Raw genomic sequence first — 20,434 nt, 5'->3', positions numbered from 1 at the left:
CCACATCAGTAGCCTGTAGGTTCCATTAAGTCTATTTCCCTTTTCTCTCTCTTTCTCCCTCCCTCCCTCCCTTCCCCCTTTTTTTACCATTTTAACATTAGCAACTTAGAATGATAATACTAAACATTTTGTCTGAATTGCTGAAGGACGCTTTGGAATGCTAATGTTTTGAACCTTTCAGGTTTGCCCCAAGTTATCTTTTTTCTATATATTCTTAAGATGTATGTATAGACTTATGGACAATTTATTATAACTATGTAGATTTGTCAATATAATTATGGTAAAGAAGTTAAGCTGCATGTATTCAGGAAAATATTTGATGAAACCCCTTTCATCTGAATTTATAGAGTTTCTGGTTTTTCCCGTGTTCAGATCAATAACGGTAATGAAGAAGGATAATTTGTTTCTAGACTTCAATTGTCCCACTTGGGAGTAACGCCAGGTAGATACAGTTTGACAAAATTATCTGAGAAGTAGAGTATTTTAAGAAGAAAATTACCGTCCTAATAAATGTAGGAAATGTTTCTGACTGAATGCATCAACTGCACTGTCTCATAAATAATATATGTAAATAAATAATCATACTCCGAAGCACACAGAATGCAAAGGACCTTCTCAAACGTGATAATTTCCACATGTTTTGGATTACATTTATGTATTTGTTAAATTTATTTATTTTACTTCTAATGCCAACTTACAGTCCAGAGGTGGGTTGCTCCCGCTTCGGCTGAGCCATAGTGGCAGTGATGGGAGACTCTGCCCACCCACCCAGACACTTCTGCATGTACCCAGAAGCATTGTGCGTAAGCACAAGCGAACTGGTAGTAAACCGGTTAGCAACCCACCATTTGTGCAGTCATAAGTACATTGTTTGGTGATATGAAATGTATATTCCAGCTTATTTGAAGGTCACCAAGTTGGGGGAAATTGAGCTTTAAAAATATGCTAACTCCCCTTGTTAGCTATGTAATGAATATTTTCAGATTTCCTAGGGTTTTTTTCTATAAAGTTATTTTAGTATAATACTTATAAATTCTCATTTGAATCAAGACCTGAGTACAAACCCTTTTAGTTCAGTTTCACTTTTATTTTATTCCAAATAAATATAGGATGTGATCCATTTGTTTTCCAAGGAGGCCATTTCACACATAGTGTTGAAATTCTTCAAACGAGAACCTCTGATAGGTATCAGCTGCCTTCTCAGGTAAGGCAGATATTTTCCATAAAGAAATGGTTCTTTGTGGTGATACCCAATACCTTTCTTCTGGGTTCCAAACCCACGTCCCTTTACTTTATGTTCCAAACAGAAGTTCCATTTGCCCTGGACTGTATAAGTGGCACCCATTCACATCATTTGGAGCAAAGTCATTTGCAACTGTTACTTATTAAAACCAGCCTCAATAGAGACTGATTTAATGTTATAAGTGGTAGTATAATTACTAAGAAAGGAGAATATTTGTAGCTCAGGGTTAATATGAGGGGTCCTCGATGCTCTCTGAGCTTGCTTGTTTTCTTGCAGAGGTTTCATTACCCAAACTAGTTAACATCAGTGTATCAGAGCGCTGATTATCACTGATGATCAGAGCACTGATGATGTTACCTAATTTGGGTAATAAAACATCTGCAAGAAAACAAGCAAGCTCAGATAGCACAAAGGTAATATTTTTGTTTTTTTTTACTTTCAAAAGGAACACAATGCTATTTTTTTCCATTATACTTTTAACATTTTGTCTTATAGGGACTCCTCAGAAGTGGTTGTACATTCAGCAGATGCATTTGCCCCTGTGGCTTATCTCCGCCTGTTAAAGTTGCATTTGGAAGAGAAGGCAAGTCCAACATTTCAGTGGAATTTATTCTTATTTAGATTGTCATTTAGAATCTCATGGAAAATGTCGTATTTACTGGTAGGAAAACGATGGGTTTCTTTCTTCAAATAATTATTTATATATTGAGCTGTAGAAGTGTTTTATATTTACTGAGATGATGTCTGGAAACAAAAATGAAGTTGCTTGAAATGCAAATGATTGAGACATTGTTCTTGGAGAACAGGAATGCGTTTGAAGCAGAGCCATCATCTCAGAAGACTGACTGCTCGTTTTTAATTCTCTCAATGTCTATCCATGTGTACTTAATATGCTTGAGTGAGATGTATAGACCGATGATATGTGGGAATATTTATTTTGATCAATATTTGCAAATTAGAAAAAGAATGTGATTTGGTCATTTAGTGAAAGTAGAGGGAAGTGACGGCTTACCAGTTTTAAGGACACTGAGCTTGTCAGCTGGAAAGCTGACAGCCTGATTTCAAAACCCAACTCCCGTGTAATGGGTTGAGCTTCCATTATTTACCCCAGCTCCTGCCCACCTAGCAGTTTGAAAGCATACAAATGCAAGTAGATAAATAGGTACCATTTTTGTAGAAGATAACAGCATTCCATGCACCTATGCGTATGACCATATGACCACGAAAATGTCTTTGGACAACGTTGGCTCCCTAGGCTAAGAATCAGAAATGATAACTTCCTCCTAGAGTTGGAAATGACTGGACAGGGGAAACGTTTTTAGTGCAAGTAGCATAATAGTGAAATGATGAATCACCAATCTCTCTTGAACAGAATTGTAGAGAATATGGAAGATAGCCTTGTTACAGCTGTAAAGACAAAGGTTGCGTATGACAAGGAAACTACAATTTTAGGTCAAGTAATCATACTCATCATTTACTTTAGCATCTTGCAGCAATTTATATTTAATTCTTGTTTTTTTAATCTTGCCATACAGATAGTTTTCAACTTACAACTATAATTGTGACTAGAATTTCTTGTGCTAAGCAATACGATTGTTAAATGTGTCATGCCTGATTTTAAAACCTTTTTTGTCATGGTTTCTAAACAAATCATTTCAATATTAAGTGAATCATGTAGTTGTTAAGCAACTCCAACTTTCCTCATTGGCTTTTCTTGTCGGAAGATGGCTGAGAAGGTTGCAAATGGTGATCACATGACCCTCGGACATTACAACCGTCATAAAATATGTGGCGGTTGCCAAATACCTGAATATTGATCACATGACTGGGGTCACACAATGGTCATGTGAAGATCAATCATAAATAACTTTTTTCAATGCCATTGTAACATTAAACAGTTGTTACATGAATCGTTGTAAGTCAAACACCATTTGTATACATTTAGAAATGTCTTTTTGATATTGTTTAAATGGTACGTCAGTCATCATGATTGGTATTATCGGGAATAAAAATAACATCCTAGGGAAAGCATTCATTGTTATTACTGAAATTCTACCCAACAATAATAACTGTATAAGTAGTACTCAGTTTTGAAGTTATGACAAACCCTTCCCCCAAAAGTATTTAAGATCCAATTTTGAATTTTGGATGGTTGAAACCCTCCCCCGCCCCATCCACATGATTGCATTTCAGACACTCATCAAAAAAGTTGTAAAATTTGGTTCGTCTTGTGATGACCTGCTTTACAAACATCACAATTTATTACCTTAATGGGCAAACTCATTGTCTAGTAAATTGACTTCTATTAACCCTTAACCACAGATATACTATTTCGGTTTCACTGTTACAGATATGAGGTCATAATGACCACTCATACAATTTTCTTAATCTATAAAAATAATAGGCGGGATATGTTGTTAAATTTACTTTGTATAGTTATAATTTTCATTTATTGAGTGAATTAACAAATTTTATAAATTCTATTCGCAACTGGAATGATCCATTTCTAAAAATAGGGGTGTTCTGAACATTTTGGAAAACTGTTGCGGTCACTATGACCTCAGGTCTGTTGTTAAGGGTTAAATGAAATTTCACAATTGGCTGTGACCATTAAGTTATTCTGTGGTTGTAGCCATTATCTGAAAACTCCAAGTATGCTTACTGATCCCCAAACATTTAGAGTCTCTGACTTTCCATGAATAATTCTCGATTCTATTATGAGCTGCAAAATTTTATGGAGCAATCTGAACCCGAAAAAACAATAGTTACATTGCAACTTTTCTTTCTGTTAGCCTCTAGCACTGTCTTTAAAATTCAGCTTCTTCATAGAAATATTGTCTTTGTCCCAAGACCATGTTCCTCATTTTCAAATATAGCCTTTTAGTACACATGGTACGGTGTTTGACAAGGATATTTTTTAGCTGTGCAAAGCTTTAAAATATTACCGTGAGACTAAAAATTATGCCGGCCGACTATGTGAAGTGAAACCAAATAAGCTGAATAAGAACACTCCTGGAGAGAGGATAAAAAAGTGGAAATATATTAATATTTCTTAGGGGCATTGACTTTATTGCTCATGGCAAACTTGATGCTAAAATGCTTCATACATCACTACAATGTGACAGGCTAGGGAAAATGAAAAACACAAAGCTTTACATAAATCAGGCAAAAATCTTATTAAAATGCATAATATTTTATAGAAGAATCAAGATTTTACTTTTATCTATTCAGAAGCTCTTTCCCTCTTCTTAGTAGATATTTAAGATTTTGTGAAAGACCCACAGTTTCAAGCTGTTTTATAGCAAATCATATTTCAAATTCATTATAGACAAAGCTGTCACATTCTTTAAAAGCCAGCATTATGGAATTCTGATGTAGATTTTGGTGTATACAGTTAATGTCTTGTAGAATTAAGGAGGAAAATTGTTTATTTTGTGCTTTGATGGGATCATAGCAAAAGCTATTACAATTTTCAGATTAATTTATTTTCTGTCAAGTTATGAATGAGTTCTATGTTATTTATTCTATATAAATTGAGTAAATTATAATCTCACATACCCTACTTTTTAAGAATAAAATTATGTCCCCCCTCCCCCCATCGCCCTATTTAAGGGTTTGATCACTTAAGACTAAGAAGTTGGTCATGTTGACAAGAAGCACATTTTATCTTGACTTCTTTTTCTCTAGTCTTCTAAAACAGGAATAAAAGTTTTTTTTTTCACTTATTAAAATGCATTAACTCATTTTATGTAAAATATTTCATGCTTTCAAGCTAAGAATGTGGTTAGGCATGTTTTAAGACAGTTCACTCATTGAAATTTAAGCAGACTTAATTGTACACCAATTTAAGGCAGATGTTAAGAACTGCTTAACTATTTAATCCTGTAATAAAAGAGGGGAAAATAGAATCCTAAAGTCAAAACAGTATCTTTACTATGCTTAATGGAATTCTTAACATTCCAGAGCACTGGAGAATATTTAATAGACATTCTATTTGTATATGTGTTTGTGGATCTGTATGCTCAAACACATATGCATATTTCCTAAAATGCAAACATTACAATCTTATGGGTTTAAAAGGTAGAAGTCAGTAGAGTTCATGGATTATAATTTATATGGTTTGCATGGCAGCAGTAGTTTGCTATTTGTTTTTGGGCTTTTTTCTAATAATGCTTTGAGAAACCAGCCTTATCTTCAAGTTTGACATTCTCTGGATATCTCCCATCCAGGTTTTAATCAGGTCTACCTCTGCTTAGCTTCCAAGCCAAATAGAGCAAGTTGCTGCTGAGATTGTATAGATTTAGCATTTGTAATTTGGGTTTCCTGGATAAAATAATTTATCACTTACAGTTTAATTTACAGGAGTAAGCCACACTCACCTCAGTAGGACCTATCTAAGTAAGCATGATATATAGGGCCAAAGTGATCCCAGTAGTGGGAAGAGTACTTGGGGCTGTGACTCCTAAACTGGGAGTTTAGCTCTAACAGATCCCAGGAACAACATGGGAGCTCTCTGTCCAGAAGATGCAGTGCTAGGGACAGCTGAAACTACAATGGTACCTCAATACTCATTGTTAATCGGTTACAGGGAGTTGTGATGAGTACCAAAACTAACGAGTACCAAACAATTTTCCCCATAAGTAATAATGTAATACATTTAATGCGTTCCTAAACCAGACAATTTTAAGGCAGTATGTAAAAATATAGAGTTGTATATATTTAGATTAAATAAAATAAAAACTTCACTTTACCTGAACCAATGAGAAAAAAAGTACAATAATACACAAAATGACTACAAAAGTTAAGATAAGACCAGAAGAGCAAGGGCAAGGGCTACCATGTGACTAACGCATCACCCTTTGTTTCGGCTGGAAAGGGTAGCAAGTCACAAGCCATCAACACCAACAAGTTCTAGCTTGCACTTGAGTAACAAACAACAAATACCGGGACAACATTTTATCATCAAAATGTGTTGAATACCAAATTCAATGAGTTTCAAAGCAGTTGAGTACCTTCAAATTCCCTGATCTCTGGTAGAAGACTTGAGATTGAGGAAGACATATACCACCTATGGGGTGAGAAGGATTTTCTTTTTAATACTATAAATGTATACAAACATACACATATATATCTAGCACATAGAATGAGATAAGCACACACTTGGAATTCTTCAAAAAAAAAACATATTCACAATTTCAAAGTTAAAATTTATAAATATATTTATCTATGTCAAAAAAATAAGATCATAGAAATAACAAATAATAGCTTAGCCTAATCACTGTTCTCTTACCTACGCTCTTTTGTCTTTTTTCTCCCCTCCAAGCATATTTGTGTCTCTCCTCCCCTTATCTATCATTTCTCCCTGACATTCTTCACTTGTCATTCACCTGGACTCTACTAACCATTCCACTCCACTGCTGTCAATCATTCCTAACTCACTCTTCAGTTACAATAGGAATGCAGCCGTAGCCATTTAATTATTCTTGTCAAGTTACCAGCTCACATAAAGTCTGGGATTTGCAAGATATGGTTGATTGCCACCAAGTCTTATGGCTTGAGAACTGTTTTCAGAGCTTCTTGTCAAAACTGCACATGGGGAAGCAAGGAGAAAATTGGTAGTTCCTTTTTTTTTTAATGTCAGCTATACGCCTGGCAAATAAACACGGTGATTTTTTATACTTGTTTTTAAGGCAGATGCACACATAATAGGAATAATGGAAATGCACCTGTTTACACATGTGCCTGCAACATTCCCTGTAACGCTGAAATATTATACTTAAACATTTTTTTAAACTGCTTGTATATTGCATATACCCTGAGGGGTAAACTCTGGATTCTTGTGATATGGAATTGTAGGCTTACAAACCAAGAATTATTACTTGAATGAAGGTTATTTTAGCTAATGCTAGTTCAAAGGAAAGAGAGGAATTTTTTCACCTGTTCTGTCTGGGCTTTCCTGTGTAGCCCCTTATAATTGAGAGGCTTAGAGTGAGTGGGTTTTTTTTTTTTTTTGTAAATGTCATAGCTACCTGAGTCCCCATTTGGAACAATGCTGCTACTTCTCCCAGTGAACATTAATCCTTTGGATATATGCAGCACCTCAAGTTTCCTTGCAATTATTTTGCAGTCTGGGCTCATTCTTTTTCTACAGCTAGCTAGGGAATTCTGGGAGTTGAAGTCCACACAACCTTCGTCACAGTTGAGAAAGGCTGATTTAGATATATTATTGTTATAATTTCCCTTCTTCCATTTTTCTGAATGTTGGAAAAGGAAAATATGTGTGTTCATATTTTATGCACATAGGATGTTTTATTTGTACCAAGAATGTTCATCATGGTGATATAAATAAATAGGGCTATCTCACATTATATAACTTTAAAAATAATATTTTGGAGATCCATCTAGCTTATATATAATTGGTTTTTTTAAAAAAAATCCTGAAACTTGGTCAAAGTTAGTGTAGAGAGGTATTATAAGTGAGGCTGAGTGTATAAAAAAATAAATTAGGGAGTGTAGAAAAATTCACTGGAATATTTTTTCATAATAATTTATTATAATTGTAATAGAAATCCTATCTGAGTGGACCAAATTAAACAAGAATGGTACTTGTTGAGGGTACTGCTTGTTGAGTTCAGTGTTGCTACATGTCATCCTTCTTAGTTATGTTTCACAGGTGTTAATTTTATATTCTCTCAATTGAATATTTTATAATCATTTGACAATTCTGGCTAGCCTGCATTAGTTCAATAATGTGCCTGTGCTCTCTTCTGCTGTTCAGTATTGCACTTCCTTTAAATAAATCTCTTCATGTTTAACTACAAAGGCTCATTGGACATTTGTTTTAGATGGTTTCTGGCAGCACAATGAGCCTCAGGTAGAATAACATTTTATTCACTGTTATGGTTTAATGCATTATCTTAGGACTTCAAGATGCATTTTTTTGCATAACAATTGAAAAGATTCTTTTTCATTACAATATGAAAATATCATTTTATGTGTACTTTTTTTCCCTTTATAGTATGGTATTAAATATCATACTTTTAAAATATTTCTTACCAATCATCACTGTGTTGTGCTGGTTGCCCTCCTTCTTTTGGGTTTGGTGCCAGTGAATGTTGATTGAGGGAAGAGGTCCACCCTGCAGCCTCGATTTCATAGGGTGTCAGAGGGCTCAATTTTCTCTCCCTTGTTTAACATCTTCATAGCTGTTAGGGAGGTCATCTGACAATTAGGGGTGAGTTATCATCAGAATGATGATGATATTTGGCTTTACCTCTCCACAACAGGCTACTTAAGTGATCCTATGAGGATCTGGGGCAAGGCACGGAGGCAATGCAATCAACTGATAAATCATACTCCTCTTTATTTTTCCAACTTTCTCCCAAATGCTCCCAGGTTTATGGCAAGGCCCGGAATAAAATGCTCACACACACACACCTCTAGCAGCCTTGAGTTATGAGTAGTCCAACAAAACACTGTTAGCACAACGCCTTCAAGGCAAGATGTCCAGCAAGGCAAGGGAACAAAGCAATGAGTTCCATGAAGCCAAGGAACAAGGCAATGAGTCCATGAATTCCAGACATCAGCAATGGCACACAAAACTCCCATGAATTTAGCATTTGTTCCTGACAAGCGCTCCTCCCCACAATGTCCCCTTAAGTCTCAATCCCCACAGGTGCCTTGTGAAGAGGGGCAGAGCCTGCTCCTCCTGAGTCATCGGGTTGGCCTGCACTATTCCCGCCTCCCCTCCACTCTCTGTGCTTGGGGATCAGGAGGGGGCAGTCCTTGCTTGTCACCTGAGTGCCATTGCTCCTCATATCCACTACCTGCCCTCTCTTCCCCCCGCTATTGGTTGTCCTGCCCCCATTCTTCCCTGTTGGCAAGTCGCCCCAAGCCCGAGGAACCCACGGCTGCCTCATCCAGGTCCTCCCTGCATTCCTCTGAAGCCAACAAGGCTGCCCCTTCGACCTCCATCAGCCCTAGCTCCAGATCCTTCTCCTCCGCAGGCGTCAGGCTCCAATGGGTCTATGGCAGATCCTGTTAGTGTGCTGGAAAATGTAAGACTTGGATGGAGTGCAGTAGACTTCAGTTCAACCCAAGCAAAACTGAGCTTTTGGCTTTTTGACTTTTTGATACCAGGGATCTTGCATCTTTGATTCTGGATGACATGACACTGCCTCAGACTTGGTGTACAATTTGGGATCCTCTTGCCCTCAGCCCCTGTTCAAAGAGAAGATAGCAGCCTTGGCTGGGAGGGCCTTTACATACTATGTGCCAGCTGTGCCTGTTCCTGGGCTAGGAAGCCTTGTTCACAGTCCTCCGGAGGCATCAGGGACCTTCAGAGACCTTCAGGTGGCCTTCCCTGAAGCCTCCAGAGGACTAAAAAGGACCCTACAAGCAAACTGGAGGCTTCTGCTGGTGGGTAAGCGGGTGGGTGGCGGAGCTCCAAGCCTTCTCATCTTCAGGCAGAGCTGATTCTGCACCTTCTACATTTTCCCAGGCAGAGTCACGCGGCTACCCGCCTGTTTTGTCTTACACACCTCCCTTCTTCCCTGAGCATCCGGCAGCTGCAAGAGGCACAAAGGGGAGGCAGGCGAGTCATGGCTCGAGGCCTGATTCACCCCCCAGAGGCAAAATGCCAGCCTTCAGGTTTGAAAGGTGAGAGGCAATCGCCCACCTTTGCTCAGCTTTGTGCGGGAGCACCCGATGAGCTAAACAATTAAGTGTGAATGGCTGGGCTCCTCTCTTTCACTGCTGCGTTGGCCGCGGGTGTGAGGGAGTCTCTGTGGGTGGACTTGAGCCTTGCCCAGCCGAGGAGAGTCAGCTGTAAACCTAGACGTACAGGGCTGGGGGGGGGGGAATGAGAGAGGCTTGGAGGCAGTCACTTCAGCTCCTCTGGGCTGTCTCTCTCTGCTTGGAGCACCCATATTAATATTCCCAAATGAGCCCCACAGGCACCTTTGGCCCTCCCTCCCTCCTCCCAGCCTTTCTCTCTCCTGCTCTCTTCCTTTTCTGGTCGTGGTCTCTTGGGCTGTTTGTTTGGCCCGACCCATCCTTTGCACCTGTGAGGGGAAAAAACAGACCCCCTCTTTTTTGGGTTGAGATGCAACCATGAGTTCCAGGAGCCCCAAGGCTTCACAGCGACTGCCTCTCCAGCTCGGCTGCAACCAGCCCCCACCCCTGCGCTATCCCATTTAATCTGGACAACTTACAATCAAGAGAGAAGAGCTGGAGCAGCAAGTGGGAGAAGAGGATCCAGAGAGTTCAGCTTCGTGCACAATGTTAAAGGAGCTCAATTATCTTTCAGTTTCTGTTCGCATGCGCACACGCCAATCAGCTGGCCACTTTTTGGAAGCTGATTGTTGTGTGCGCATTAACACCAGAACCAGGAAGACAATTGGGTGAGGCTTGGCATGCCAGGCGACATGGCTCCGTGTGCCACCTGTTGCACGGATGCCATAGGTTCGCCATCATGGCTATAGCTTGTTGCAGCCTCCACAAGCCCCATTTTCCCTGTTTGCTGCAAGGAAGTAAATTACTGGGAGGCAGACGCCAAAGGGTAGAAGACGGTGGGTGGGGCTACATTCAGTGTATAAGACTCACCCAAATTTTCACCCTCTTTTAGGGGGGAGAAAGGTGCGCCTTATACTCTGAAAAATACGGTATATAAATTAATCACGTATATTCCTCTACTTATGAACAGGTGACGTTCCAAGAGTCTGTTCATAAATCTGATTTGTTTATAAATCTAAACAAGCATAAAAATCAGTCTTGTGCATAATTCCTGATATTCACAGCTACTACTATACATGCCACACACAGCTGTGAATGGCATACTTGCAGATGAGTGTGGAGAAGTCAGGAAAGAGTTAGTGTATGGTGCATTTTACTTTAAGTTCCAGAACCTTCTAGGTTGATGTTGCAGAAAGATTTGTTCGTATCCTCAAAAAAGCAATTGTAACTAGAACTTCGTAAATAAAGTAGTGTCTGTAAATAAATAAATAAATAAAAATAAATAAAATCCATAGTGCAGGTGTTGTAGTCCATTTAGTCCAACCCAGTGCTTGATGGAAGAAATCCGGATTAGGATAATCCCTAACAACTATGCAATCTCTGCAGGAAGATTGCTAGCAGGGAAAAGACCATTTCTGATTCCCATTAGTTATGCTGTTAATCTCGTTTTACCATTCAGTAGTGTCTCCAAGGGTTCTTTCAAATTATACCCCCCTGTAACTTCAGTCTACTAGGATTAACCTTCCCTTAGTAGGAGAAATTGAAAATAAATAAATGTTCTTCATATAAATGAAGGATGTTACTATACCAACCTTTTCTGTTATTGCTTCTCAAGGCTAAGCACGCTCAGTACTATTTTCAATAAACAACCCACTGGGTTAATATCCAGCCTTGTTAAATGCTTTGAAATCCCATCAATTTAAGTGAAAAAGCTGTATGTGTATGCGAGTAATACACAAACCCTCATGGCTGATTGCTATGTAAAATGGAATTGCTTTGGACCCCATTGGGTTTGAGTTGTGGTTAATAATTTATTGCAACAAGCAGAAATTGACGTAACTGGATATAAACTGAGCTGCATGATGAACCTAGGCTTTTGCCAACACCAAGAAATTGTTTATCTGTTTTTCCTCATGACATGCTCCCTAGGTTGGAAGAAAGCCACTCCGTAAAAAATCTAGTGAGAGAACACCTTCTGATGGACCTCAGAAATGTTGCTGTATATTCATAATATGAAACAGAAACCAAAGGAAGAGCACAAAAGAGGCAAATTTCATATTGATTGGGGGAGAAAGTGTGGAAAAATGATGTCTTGAGTAGAGGATAACAAAGAAAGGAACTGAGGGAAACTAATTTTGGTTTTTATTTATCTGCGTTTGGAGAATATTCTTTTATACAGAACGGTGGGATTGCATGAATGAGAATGGAAGATCTTTTGATAGGTTTCAGTTGATGTTATACTGTAGACTTACTTTTCTTTGCTTTAGCATTTTCAAAATGCTTTCAGAAATGAAAGAAGTTCATAGAAACTACATCTAGGAATAAGCTTTTGCCTACTCTCTCTATTCTGACAAGGGAGCTGTTTTCTTGTATAGTAAAGTCAAGGACAATGGAATATTCTGAAAGATAGACTAAACCAAGTTCTAATAAAACAAAAAGTAATTGATAATATTATGACCTCTTTAGAGCTGCTCAGGGAAGACTTCTTTAGGAATGGAGTTTTGCAGCTTTACTGTATGCCACTAAAAATAAATTCCACCTGTCTGATTATTTTGAAAATGCTTTTCCTGCTTTCTGCCTCATCCTTTGGTAATGGAAAAAGTCTAAGCTGTTCATTTTCATTTAAACAAATTATATTTTCATCATTTGTTGAACTAAGGTTACTGTTAAAAAAATGTTCTGTTATTTGGGAAAAAGCCATATTGTTCTTGTAAGCCGCCTTGTCGCCATATGAGAGTAGGCGGCAATATAGATTTTCTAAATAAATAAATTTTATAAATAAATAAATATCAAAAGTTCACTGAAAAAAGTTTGAAAGTGACACATTTTTTTTTCATTTTGGAAGCTTTTGACTGATAATCATTTTGTGTTATGTCATTGTTGCTTTTCACATTTTATGATACTGATATCCCTGTAGGCTTTAATCACAGATGGATTCTCCTTTTCTTTCTCGGGAAGAAGCTATTATTGCTCAAAGACCATAAATATAATATTTGAACTGAAAATGTTAATTTTTATAAGAAGGAATAAGGGAAGCCCAAGGTTTTTTTAAAAAAGAAATACTTAAATAGAACAAGAAACAGCTTGTCAGTTTTTACTTAACAGTGTATGTTAATTTTAATATAAATTTTATTTAAACTGCAGGCAGGGTGGGAAGGTTATGCATTGTCAATCAGTCTCTATCAAGTTTATAGGTTTTATCTAGGGCCCCTATTAAAAGAAATATAAAAGAAATTATTTTCGTTGATCTTTTCCATAGAAGTTTGTAATTATTTTCCCCTACTTTTTGACACCTAAGGGGACACAGAGGCTCAGTGGCTGCTGAGCTTGTCAATCAGAAAGGTCAGCAGTTCGGCAGTTCGAATCCCTAGCGCCGTGTAACAGAGTGAGCTCGCTTTACTTGCCCCAGCTTCTGCCAACCTAGCACTTTGAAAGCACGTAAAAATGCAAGTAGAAAAATAGGGACAACCTTGGTGGGAAGGTAACAGCGTTTCATGCGCCTTCAGTGTTTAGTCATGCTGGCCACATGACCACAGAGATATCTTCGGACAGCACTGGCTCTTTGGCTTAGAAACAGAGATGAGCACTGCCCCCCAGAGTTGGGAATGACTAGCACATATGTGCGAGGGGAACCTTTTCCTTTTACTATTTTGACATAAGTTGCACTTAGGAGATTGCTTTCCTGAGTGACTACAGAAAATAAAAAAAATGGTAATGAAGACAAAGTTAAAGGCAAATTTTGGTATGCTGTTTTTAAGTTATCTATTAGCTTATCCTTACTCTAATTAATGGAGTAAAAAGTATCAATTCCCGTAAAAATATTAACAGTGCAACTTAAAAAATCATGTTAATATGAAAAAAGGGATAGAAGGCCTGCAAAATTATTTCCTGTCACTTCTATTCTCTCAAAAATTATATTGCTTTCTTCCTTATTCTTCATACTCTTCTGCTAGACTACACAATTCATATGCTGCCCATCTCACTGTTGAAGCAACTGTGGGTGGCTTTGTATATTCACAACCCCGTTGCTGCAAATCAGATGTATAATTCTCCTTTTGTTGATGTATGATCATTATTTTTATTAACTGCAAATCCTGAGAAATCTTCAGCTTCTTCTATCTTGACAGATTCCAAAGTCTAGAAATGCAGCCAAGAAGAAGATTTACATATTTAACGTACTGTAGGTCCAAACCATGTGAGTTAATGTTTGAACTCCTGAGTTGCACCTCCAGCGGCAAGATGATTGTTACTATCCCTTATTAAACATTTACTAAGGTGTCTAATATACATGAAATAAAATGTTTTGATGTATTAGCTTCATTTTAAGATCATAGGAAAATAATTTCATCTTCTCCAAAGTGACCCTCCACTTCCACTGGGTTACTGAACAAGGCATTTTAACTTATTATGCCATAGGAGGCCTGTATGTAACTTTGATTTCATCAGTTTCTTTAAAAAATGGATAACTGGGTTAGGAGACACAGTTACTTCTTCCCAAATCACCAATTACTGTTGTTCTTCAGAAACAACAAGACCATCTAGACCAGGCCTCCACAACTAAAAGCCTATGGGGCGCATGTGGATAACATGCAGCCTTGTTGGCTCAGCACATCCACTGCTGGTGAAGGAACCAGGAAGGATCTATTGCTACCGCCCCCAAAAATGGGATGCCAAGATCCTACAGTTCCTCCCGTCTTCATCAGTGCCGCCAGCTCCCTTACTATTATTGCCAACTGCCAGCAGTTTGATCCTGACCCACGCAAGGTTGACTCAGCCTTTTATTCTTCTGAGGTCGGTAAAATGAGGACCCAGATTGTTGGGGGCAATATGCTGACTTTGTAAACTGCTCAGAGAGGGCTGTAAAGCACTGTGAAGCGGTATATAAATCTAAATGCCATTGCTTGCTTTTCTGTAGAGCCTGCAGTTAATTTTAATTCATCAATGTGGTCCTTATCCATCCCCTTCTCCATTTCACAAATGTTTCTTTGATGGTTTCTTGGATATGTTCCAGAATATAATATCTCTGGTGAAGAACAGAATTAGAGAACTGGAATTAGAACTCAAAATATGGGAAATTAAGAATTTGGTTCTGATGACCAGCTGGATCATTAGGCTGTGTGTGTGTGTGTGTGTGTGTGTGAGAGAGAGAGAGAGAGACAGAGAGACAGAGAGACAGAGAGAGACAGAGAGAGAGAGACAGAGAGACAGAGAGATTATGCCCTGCTTAATTTTTTTCATATTGGAAGCGAATAATGTTATTTATCCATAAAACATTTATTCCTGTATAGAGGGAACAGCAAATATTTCATCCAATAAATTAATTTGACTGATTAATTTAATGGTCAAATGAGAAAATGTGCCTAGCAAACAAGATCAGATCTTATATATAAGACAATCAGAATCCTAGAAGAATAGAAAACTATGTGTTATCTGTCACAGACATTTTGAATTATGTGTCAAAGATGTGGGTCAAGGAAAGTATATAGGAATTAAAGGTTTACTCCTCCTATTTTACTATAGAAAACTATTGTAAAATGTTGGGAGTTGCCCCTGCATGGATGTGCCTTCTGTACTATTGAGCAAGTATATGTATGTAAACCTGGATCAAGTTGGTGTTTTAACTCTTTATGTAAGAAACATTGCCATTTTCTCAGGCCTAAGAACTGGGACTGGGAAAACAGAAATCTCAACAGTTATATTTGCTTGTATGATGTTATTATAAAAAAAGCTTTATTAAAAATTTTACTTTCTAGATTTCTGTTTTCCCAGTCCTAGTCTAACAATTTTTTTTAAAAAAAACATGTTTTTAAGTTTGTTTCAAACATTTGAAATTTGAATCTGTTTTTATAGTTATAATTGTTTTTAAGAGCCATTTAAAAACAGTATAACATATTTATTATATTATAAGCTGCTCAGAGTCACTTTGAACTGTGAGATAAACAACATATAAATTTTATAAATAAAATATTAATAAATAAATATAAGTATTACACCAAATGGGCTGTAACAAATGTTCCCATGAATGATTACCCATACTTTAACTATTTCTTACTAGTAATTTCAGCTCAGCCAATTGAGTATTTCATAGCCAGGGTGATGTCTAAATGAAACAAGTTATTTTATTGAATTTGAATAACTGACCATGTTATAGAGCTAATGCGTGAATATATTAGCCTTCCTCAGTTAATAATTGATTTTCTCTGAATCACACTTTTTAAAATAAATAAATAAATATTTATTTACAAATTTGCCTATTGCTGTATACTAGGGTCCCAGTGTTTAACAAAATAGAACATAAAACCTGAATAAAGCACAATAAATAAAATATATAAAGTCCTAATAAAAATCTATCCAATTCAAGTCAGATACCCGTTCTCTTTTTATACCAAAGTTCTCAAAAAATCAATTATGTATTATCAGTCTTTGGTATATGTCAGTGTTGTCTCCAATTTGTCCTCTAGATCCAGATTGGAATCCTAGTCTTACCATCAGAAAACAGTGATTTTTTTTAAAAAAAACGTATTTTTCCCCTTATGGACAAATATATAGTACTGTGGGCCTTTGAATATGCTAATGTCCATGCTTTTCTCATACAGAACATCTGTAGACTACATATCATTTCAAGGTAAAGTGAATACAGAAGCTGTTTTTTGTTCCAAAAATGTTTAATTTGTGGTATACTATGAATGTGTTTTTGTGGATCATAGAAGGAGTCATCAAGATCAGTATACTTTCAAAGGAAATGGCCTGTGACAGACAGCACATAGCTCACAGGAAGCTTTCCAGTGTTCTGTCTTTTGTCTGCCAATGCTGTGGATTATGTTAAATGTGTTTTGTGAATAAAATACTAATGCATAGCACTAGTAAACGAAACCAAAATTGCTTTTCTACCAGAAAGATGGAGAGAGAAATACCTGATCCACACCAGAAGAGGGCAGCAGACAGCGGCAGGAAGGTGTTGAATTCACTTTGAAAACTTGTTTTTTTTAAAAAAAAGTTAAATAGATATATATTGTTGAAAGTTTAAGGTTGCATTTAAAGCACTTTCTTGTCTCCATTACCATTAACATGATGAATGTTCCCATGCGTACTATTGATTTGCATTGTTTTATCTATATAACGATTCCCTGTTAATTGTCCTAAGTAAATTAAATCATTACATAGTGCTGTTCACTTAGGTTGCAATTCAGTTTTATGTCTGTGAGTCACATCGATCTCCAAGAAAGTATGCTGATGACTCTGCTTGGAAACACATTCTCAGTAATAAGTAGCAACTTCTTACTTTTTCGCTAAAACAGGAGGGACCTACTCTCTTGGTCACTGATGAGCTTTTTGTCCAAGAATTAGAATTTTCAGATAACCCATGTTGCAATGTTTCTTTTAATCAGGTACAGTTTGAGGGCAAAATTCTGCCTGGGAAATGTTCATGTGACACACAAAAAATTGAAGACAGTGCCTGGCCACCTTCACATGAGAGAAAGGAAACCCCTTGCATTAGATGGCAGTTTTTAAGACCACATTTTGTACAAGAAAGTAAGTTGCCTTAATCACTATAGACAGTTGATAACAGTTTTCTGATTTTTGTTTGTATAATTTTTCTCAAGACAAAATTATTACTACTTTTAACAACATCAATATAGCATTCAATATTTAATATTCTCAGTAACTTTGTATAGTTTACTCCTTAGATTAGATTTTTAGTAGATGTTTCTTTATATTTCTTACTTAAGAGCCTCGGTGGTGCAGTGGTTAGAGTGCAGTACTGCAGGCTACTTCTCATGACTCCTAGCTGCTTGCAATTTGGCAGTTCGGATCTCACCAGGTTCAAGGTTGACTCATCCTTCCGAGGTTGGTAAAATGAGGACCAAGATTGTTGTGGCAATATGCTGACTCTGTAAACAGCTTAGAGAGTGCTGCGGAGCAGTATATAAATCTAAGTGCTATTGCAATTGCTACTGTTACTTCTGTCCTGATTAGAATGTAAGATACCCCAAAGATTCATAAGTCTCTCACTCTTATGGTGTTCCAGAAATTGAATTGTGCCTAAATCAAATAAATAAATAAGTCAGTGTGTTGCTTTCTTCAAAGATACATTCACTACTCTCACCATTGACTAGAGATATGGATAGAAAATGTATACATATCTTCTCATTGGAGTTAATAAGCTACAGCAGACATTATTGATCTTCTGATTGATATGGATCATGCCTCCTTAAATTTGAACTGTAGGATGATGATACTTATGTATCTGTGTGAATGTCATTCCCAAAAATCATACTGTCCATTCTGAAAATTCCCATTCATTTAAATGAAGAATTGTACAAAAGAAAAAACATCCATCCATTCATTCATCCAGGCCAAAATAGATAGCATGAATGTCTATAGAGATTCTCAGTCATCCAGGTCATGGTTGTTCCAAAGGACCTCCGGAGGCTTCAGGGACCATCCGGAGGCTTCCCTGAAGCCCTCAGAACGCTTAAAATGACCCTCCAAGCAAACCGGAAATGATTTACGGTTTGCTCGGAGGGTCGTTTTAAATGCTCCGAAGGCGTTAGGGAAGCCTCCGGACCGTCCCTGAAGCCTTCGGAATGCTTAAAACGACCCTCCGATCAAACCGGAAGTCACTTCCGGTTTGCTTGGAGGGTCATTTTTAGCATTCCAAAGGCTTCAGGGAAGCCTCCGGACGGTCCCTGAAGCCTCCGGAGGGCCTCCGGGGGGCGGGGAGGCTCTTTTCACCCTCCCCAGGCTCCTATAAAGCCTCTGGAGCCTGGGGAGGGTGAAAAAAGCATGTAAAAATAGGGGGGTTGCGTCTGTTGTGCGTGCATGTGCACTGGGGGGTCGCACATTGCATTATGGGTGCGGCACGCCCACACACGACCCCCCTGCGCTCCCCCCCACTTGTGGCACGCGAGCCAAAAAAGGTTCGCCATCGCTGGCCTAGGGCATAACTGAATCCAAATCCAAAACTGGGACATTTGTTTTGTTTTGTAAAATTACTTCCCATGTTATGTATCCATCAGTGTCCAAGACTGCATTTGCCCATACATCAAGTTTTTGCATTGGGATATGGAGATACATACCCTATAATTAGTATAATATGATACTTCAAGAAGTAGTAAGATTATAAAATAATGGTTGGTGATATCCAGCCAATTCTATCATGAAAAAAAAAGTCAACTTGTTAATAGTTTGGTGGGAAGGATATTATCTTTCTGGACTCTTTTCTGATGGATTTAAAGGCATTAAGTGTCTGGAAGGGAGAAATGTCATAGAAATCAGCTTCACTCTGTTTTATTTTTCACAAGAAAATATTGAGAGCATTTGGGACTACTCATTGAATAGAGCCTAGGTCCAATATTTATGATTTGTGCACTCTTTTTGATTTCGGAGAAGATAAAGAAAATAATCAAAATATTTGCAAGAAACCTGCGTATATTAATTCCTTCTAGTGGACTTTTAAGTACAACCCTATTTTGCCACCTGTTTAATACATTGTTGCATATGTATTGAATGATCTACCTTTTTCTTTTAGGAGATTCGTAGAGCAAGCATTTAGGTCTTTTGGTAGATAAAACTAAATAAAGTGAAAAATTGTGCGTGTGTGTGTACAGCGTGTGCGTTCGTGCGTGCACATGCCTCCTGATGACTACCTGGACGAGTCCTTGCCATTTTTTTGACAAAGTTTTAGAAGTTAGATATCATAGCCTGCTCCTTAAGGCTCAGAGAGAGAATGTGGCCCATGGTTACCCAGCTGCCTTTGTGCTTAAGGTGGGACTAAAATTCATAGTCTTCTGGTTTCTAATCTGATGCCTTAATCATTACACCAAATTGGCTCTCTCGTTATGTCCTTATTTTTCAATCTTTATAGGTAAAGCTCTTGAATTTTCTGGGAAGTCTCTGAAGGGTTACCAGTGGATAACAGGCATCAGCGCATACTTTCATCCATTGGAAGGAAAAAGCATACAAGAATTGGCAAATGATGTCCTTTCCTCACTCCAAGGTAATTTTATTGGGCATTTTGAAGTGTAGTATAAGGTGCAGAAGGGATAGGTTTCAATTAGGGGTTAATAATTAGTAATCTGTGTATTTAATCAATTAAATGTGTTTAGGACAATTTTAAAAACATTTTTAGTTTGCATGAAGTAAAAAAGGCTAAAATTCTCTGGAGAATATATTATGTAATATGCTCTGAGTTGAAATCTCACCAAGCAATTCCCTCTCCACTTGTTGCTCTCCAGCTAGTAGTAAGTATCTTGTTTCTTCTGAGAATTTAGGCAGCCAACATGAGTAGTTAGCTCCCTGGGCAGTTCTTAGCCATCTCATTTCTTATTTTAAACATCCCTCGCCTGCAATTTAATCATTGATGAGAGGGCTGACCTGGCATATATTACCAAGGCATGTATGGACTAGGTCCAGAAAGGGGCATAGCCCTTTTGGAGATATGCCCAGGTGGGTTTT

General features: G+C 37.7%; 1 protein-coding gene across 1 annotated transcript in view; it reads left to right on the top strand.

Annotated features, from left to right (window-relative positions):
- Positions 1-20,434, top strand: part of DPH6 (diphthamine biosynthesis 6) — a 232,551-nt gene that overhangs the window by 76,113 nt on the left and 136,004 nt on the right. Inside the window, exons 8-10 of the mRNA XM_081939901.1 lie at positions 1,739-1,826; positions 17,365-17,509; positions 19,845-19,976. Coding sequence (XP_081796027.1) covers positions 1,739-1,826; positions 17,365-17,509; positions 19,845-19,976 — 365 coding nt within the window. The remainder of the gene's footprint in view (positions 1-1,738; positions 1,827-17,364; positions 17,510-19,844; positions 19,977-20,434) is intronic.

The sequence above is a fragment of the Natrix helvetica genome (genome assembly GCF_964273705.1).
Source record: "Natrix helvetica genome assembly, chromosome: 1".
Classification (NCBI taxonomy): Eukaryota; Metazoa; Chordata; class Lepidosauria; order Squamata; family Natricidae; genus Natrix; species Natrix helvetica.
The sequence above is the reverse complement of the archived record's forward strand: the minus strand, read 5'-3'. Positions and strand labels throughout refer to the sequence as shown.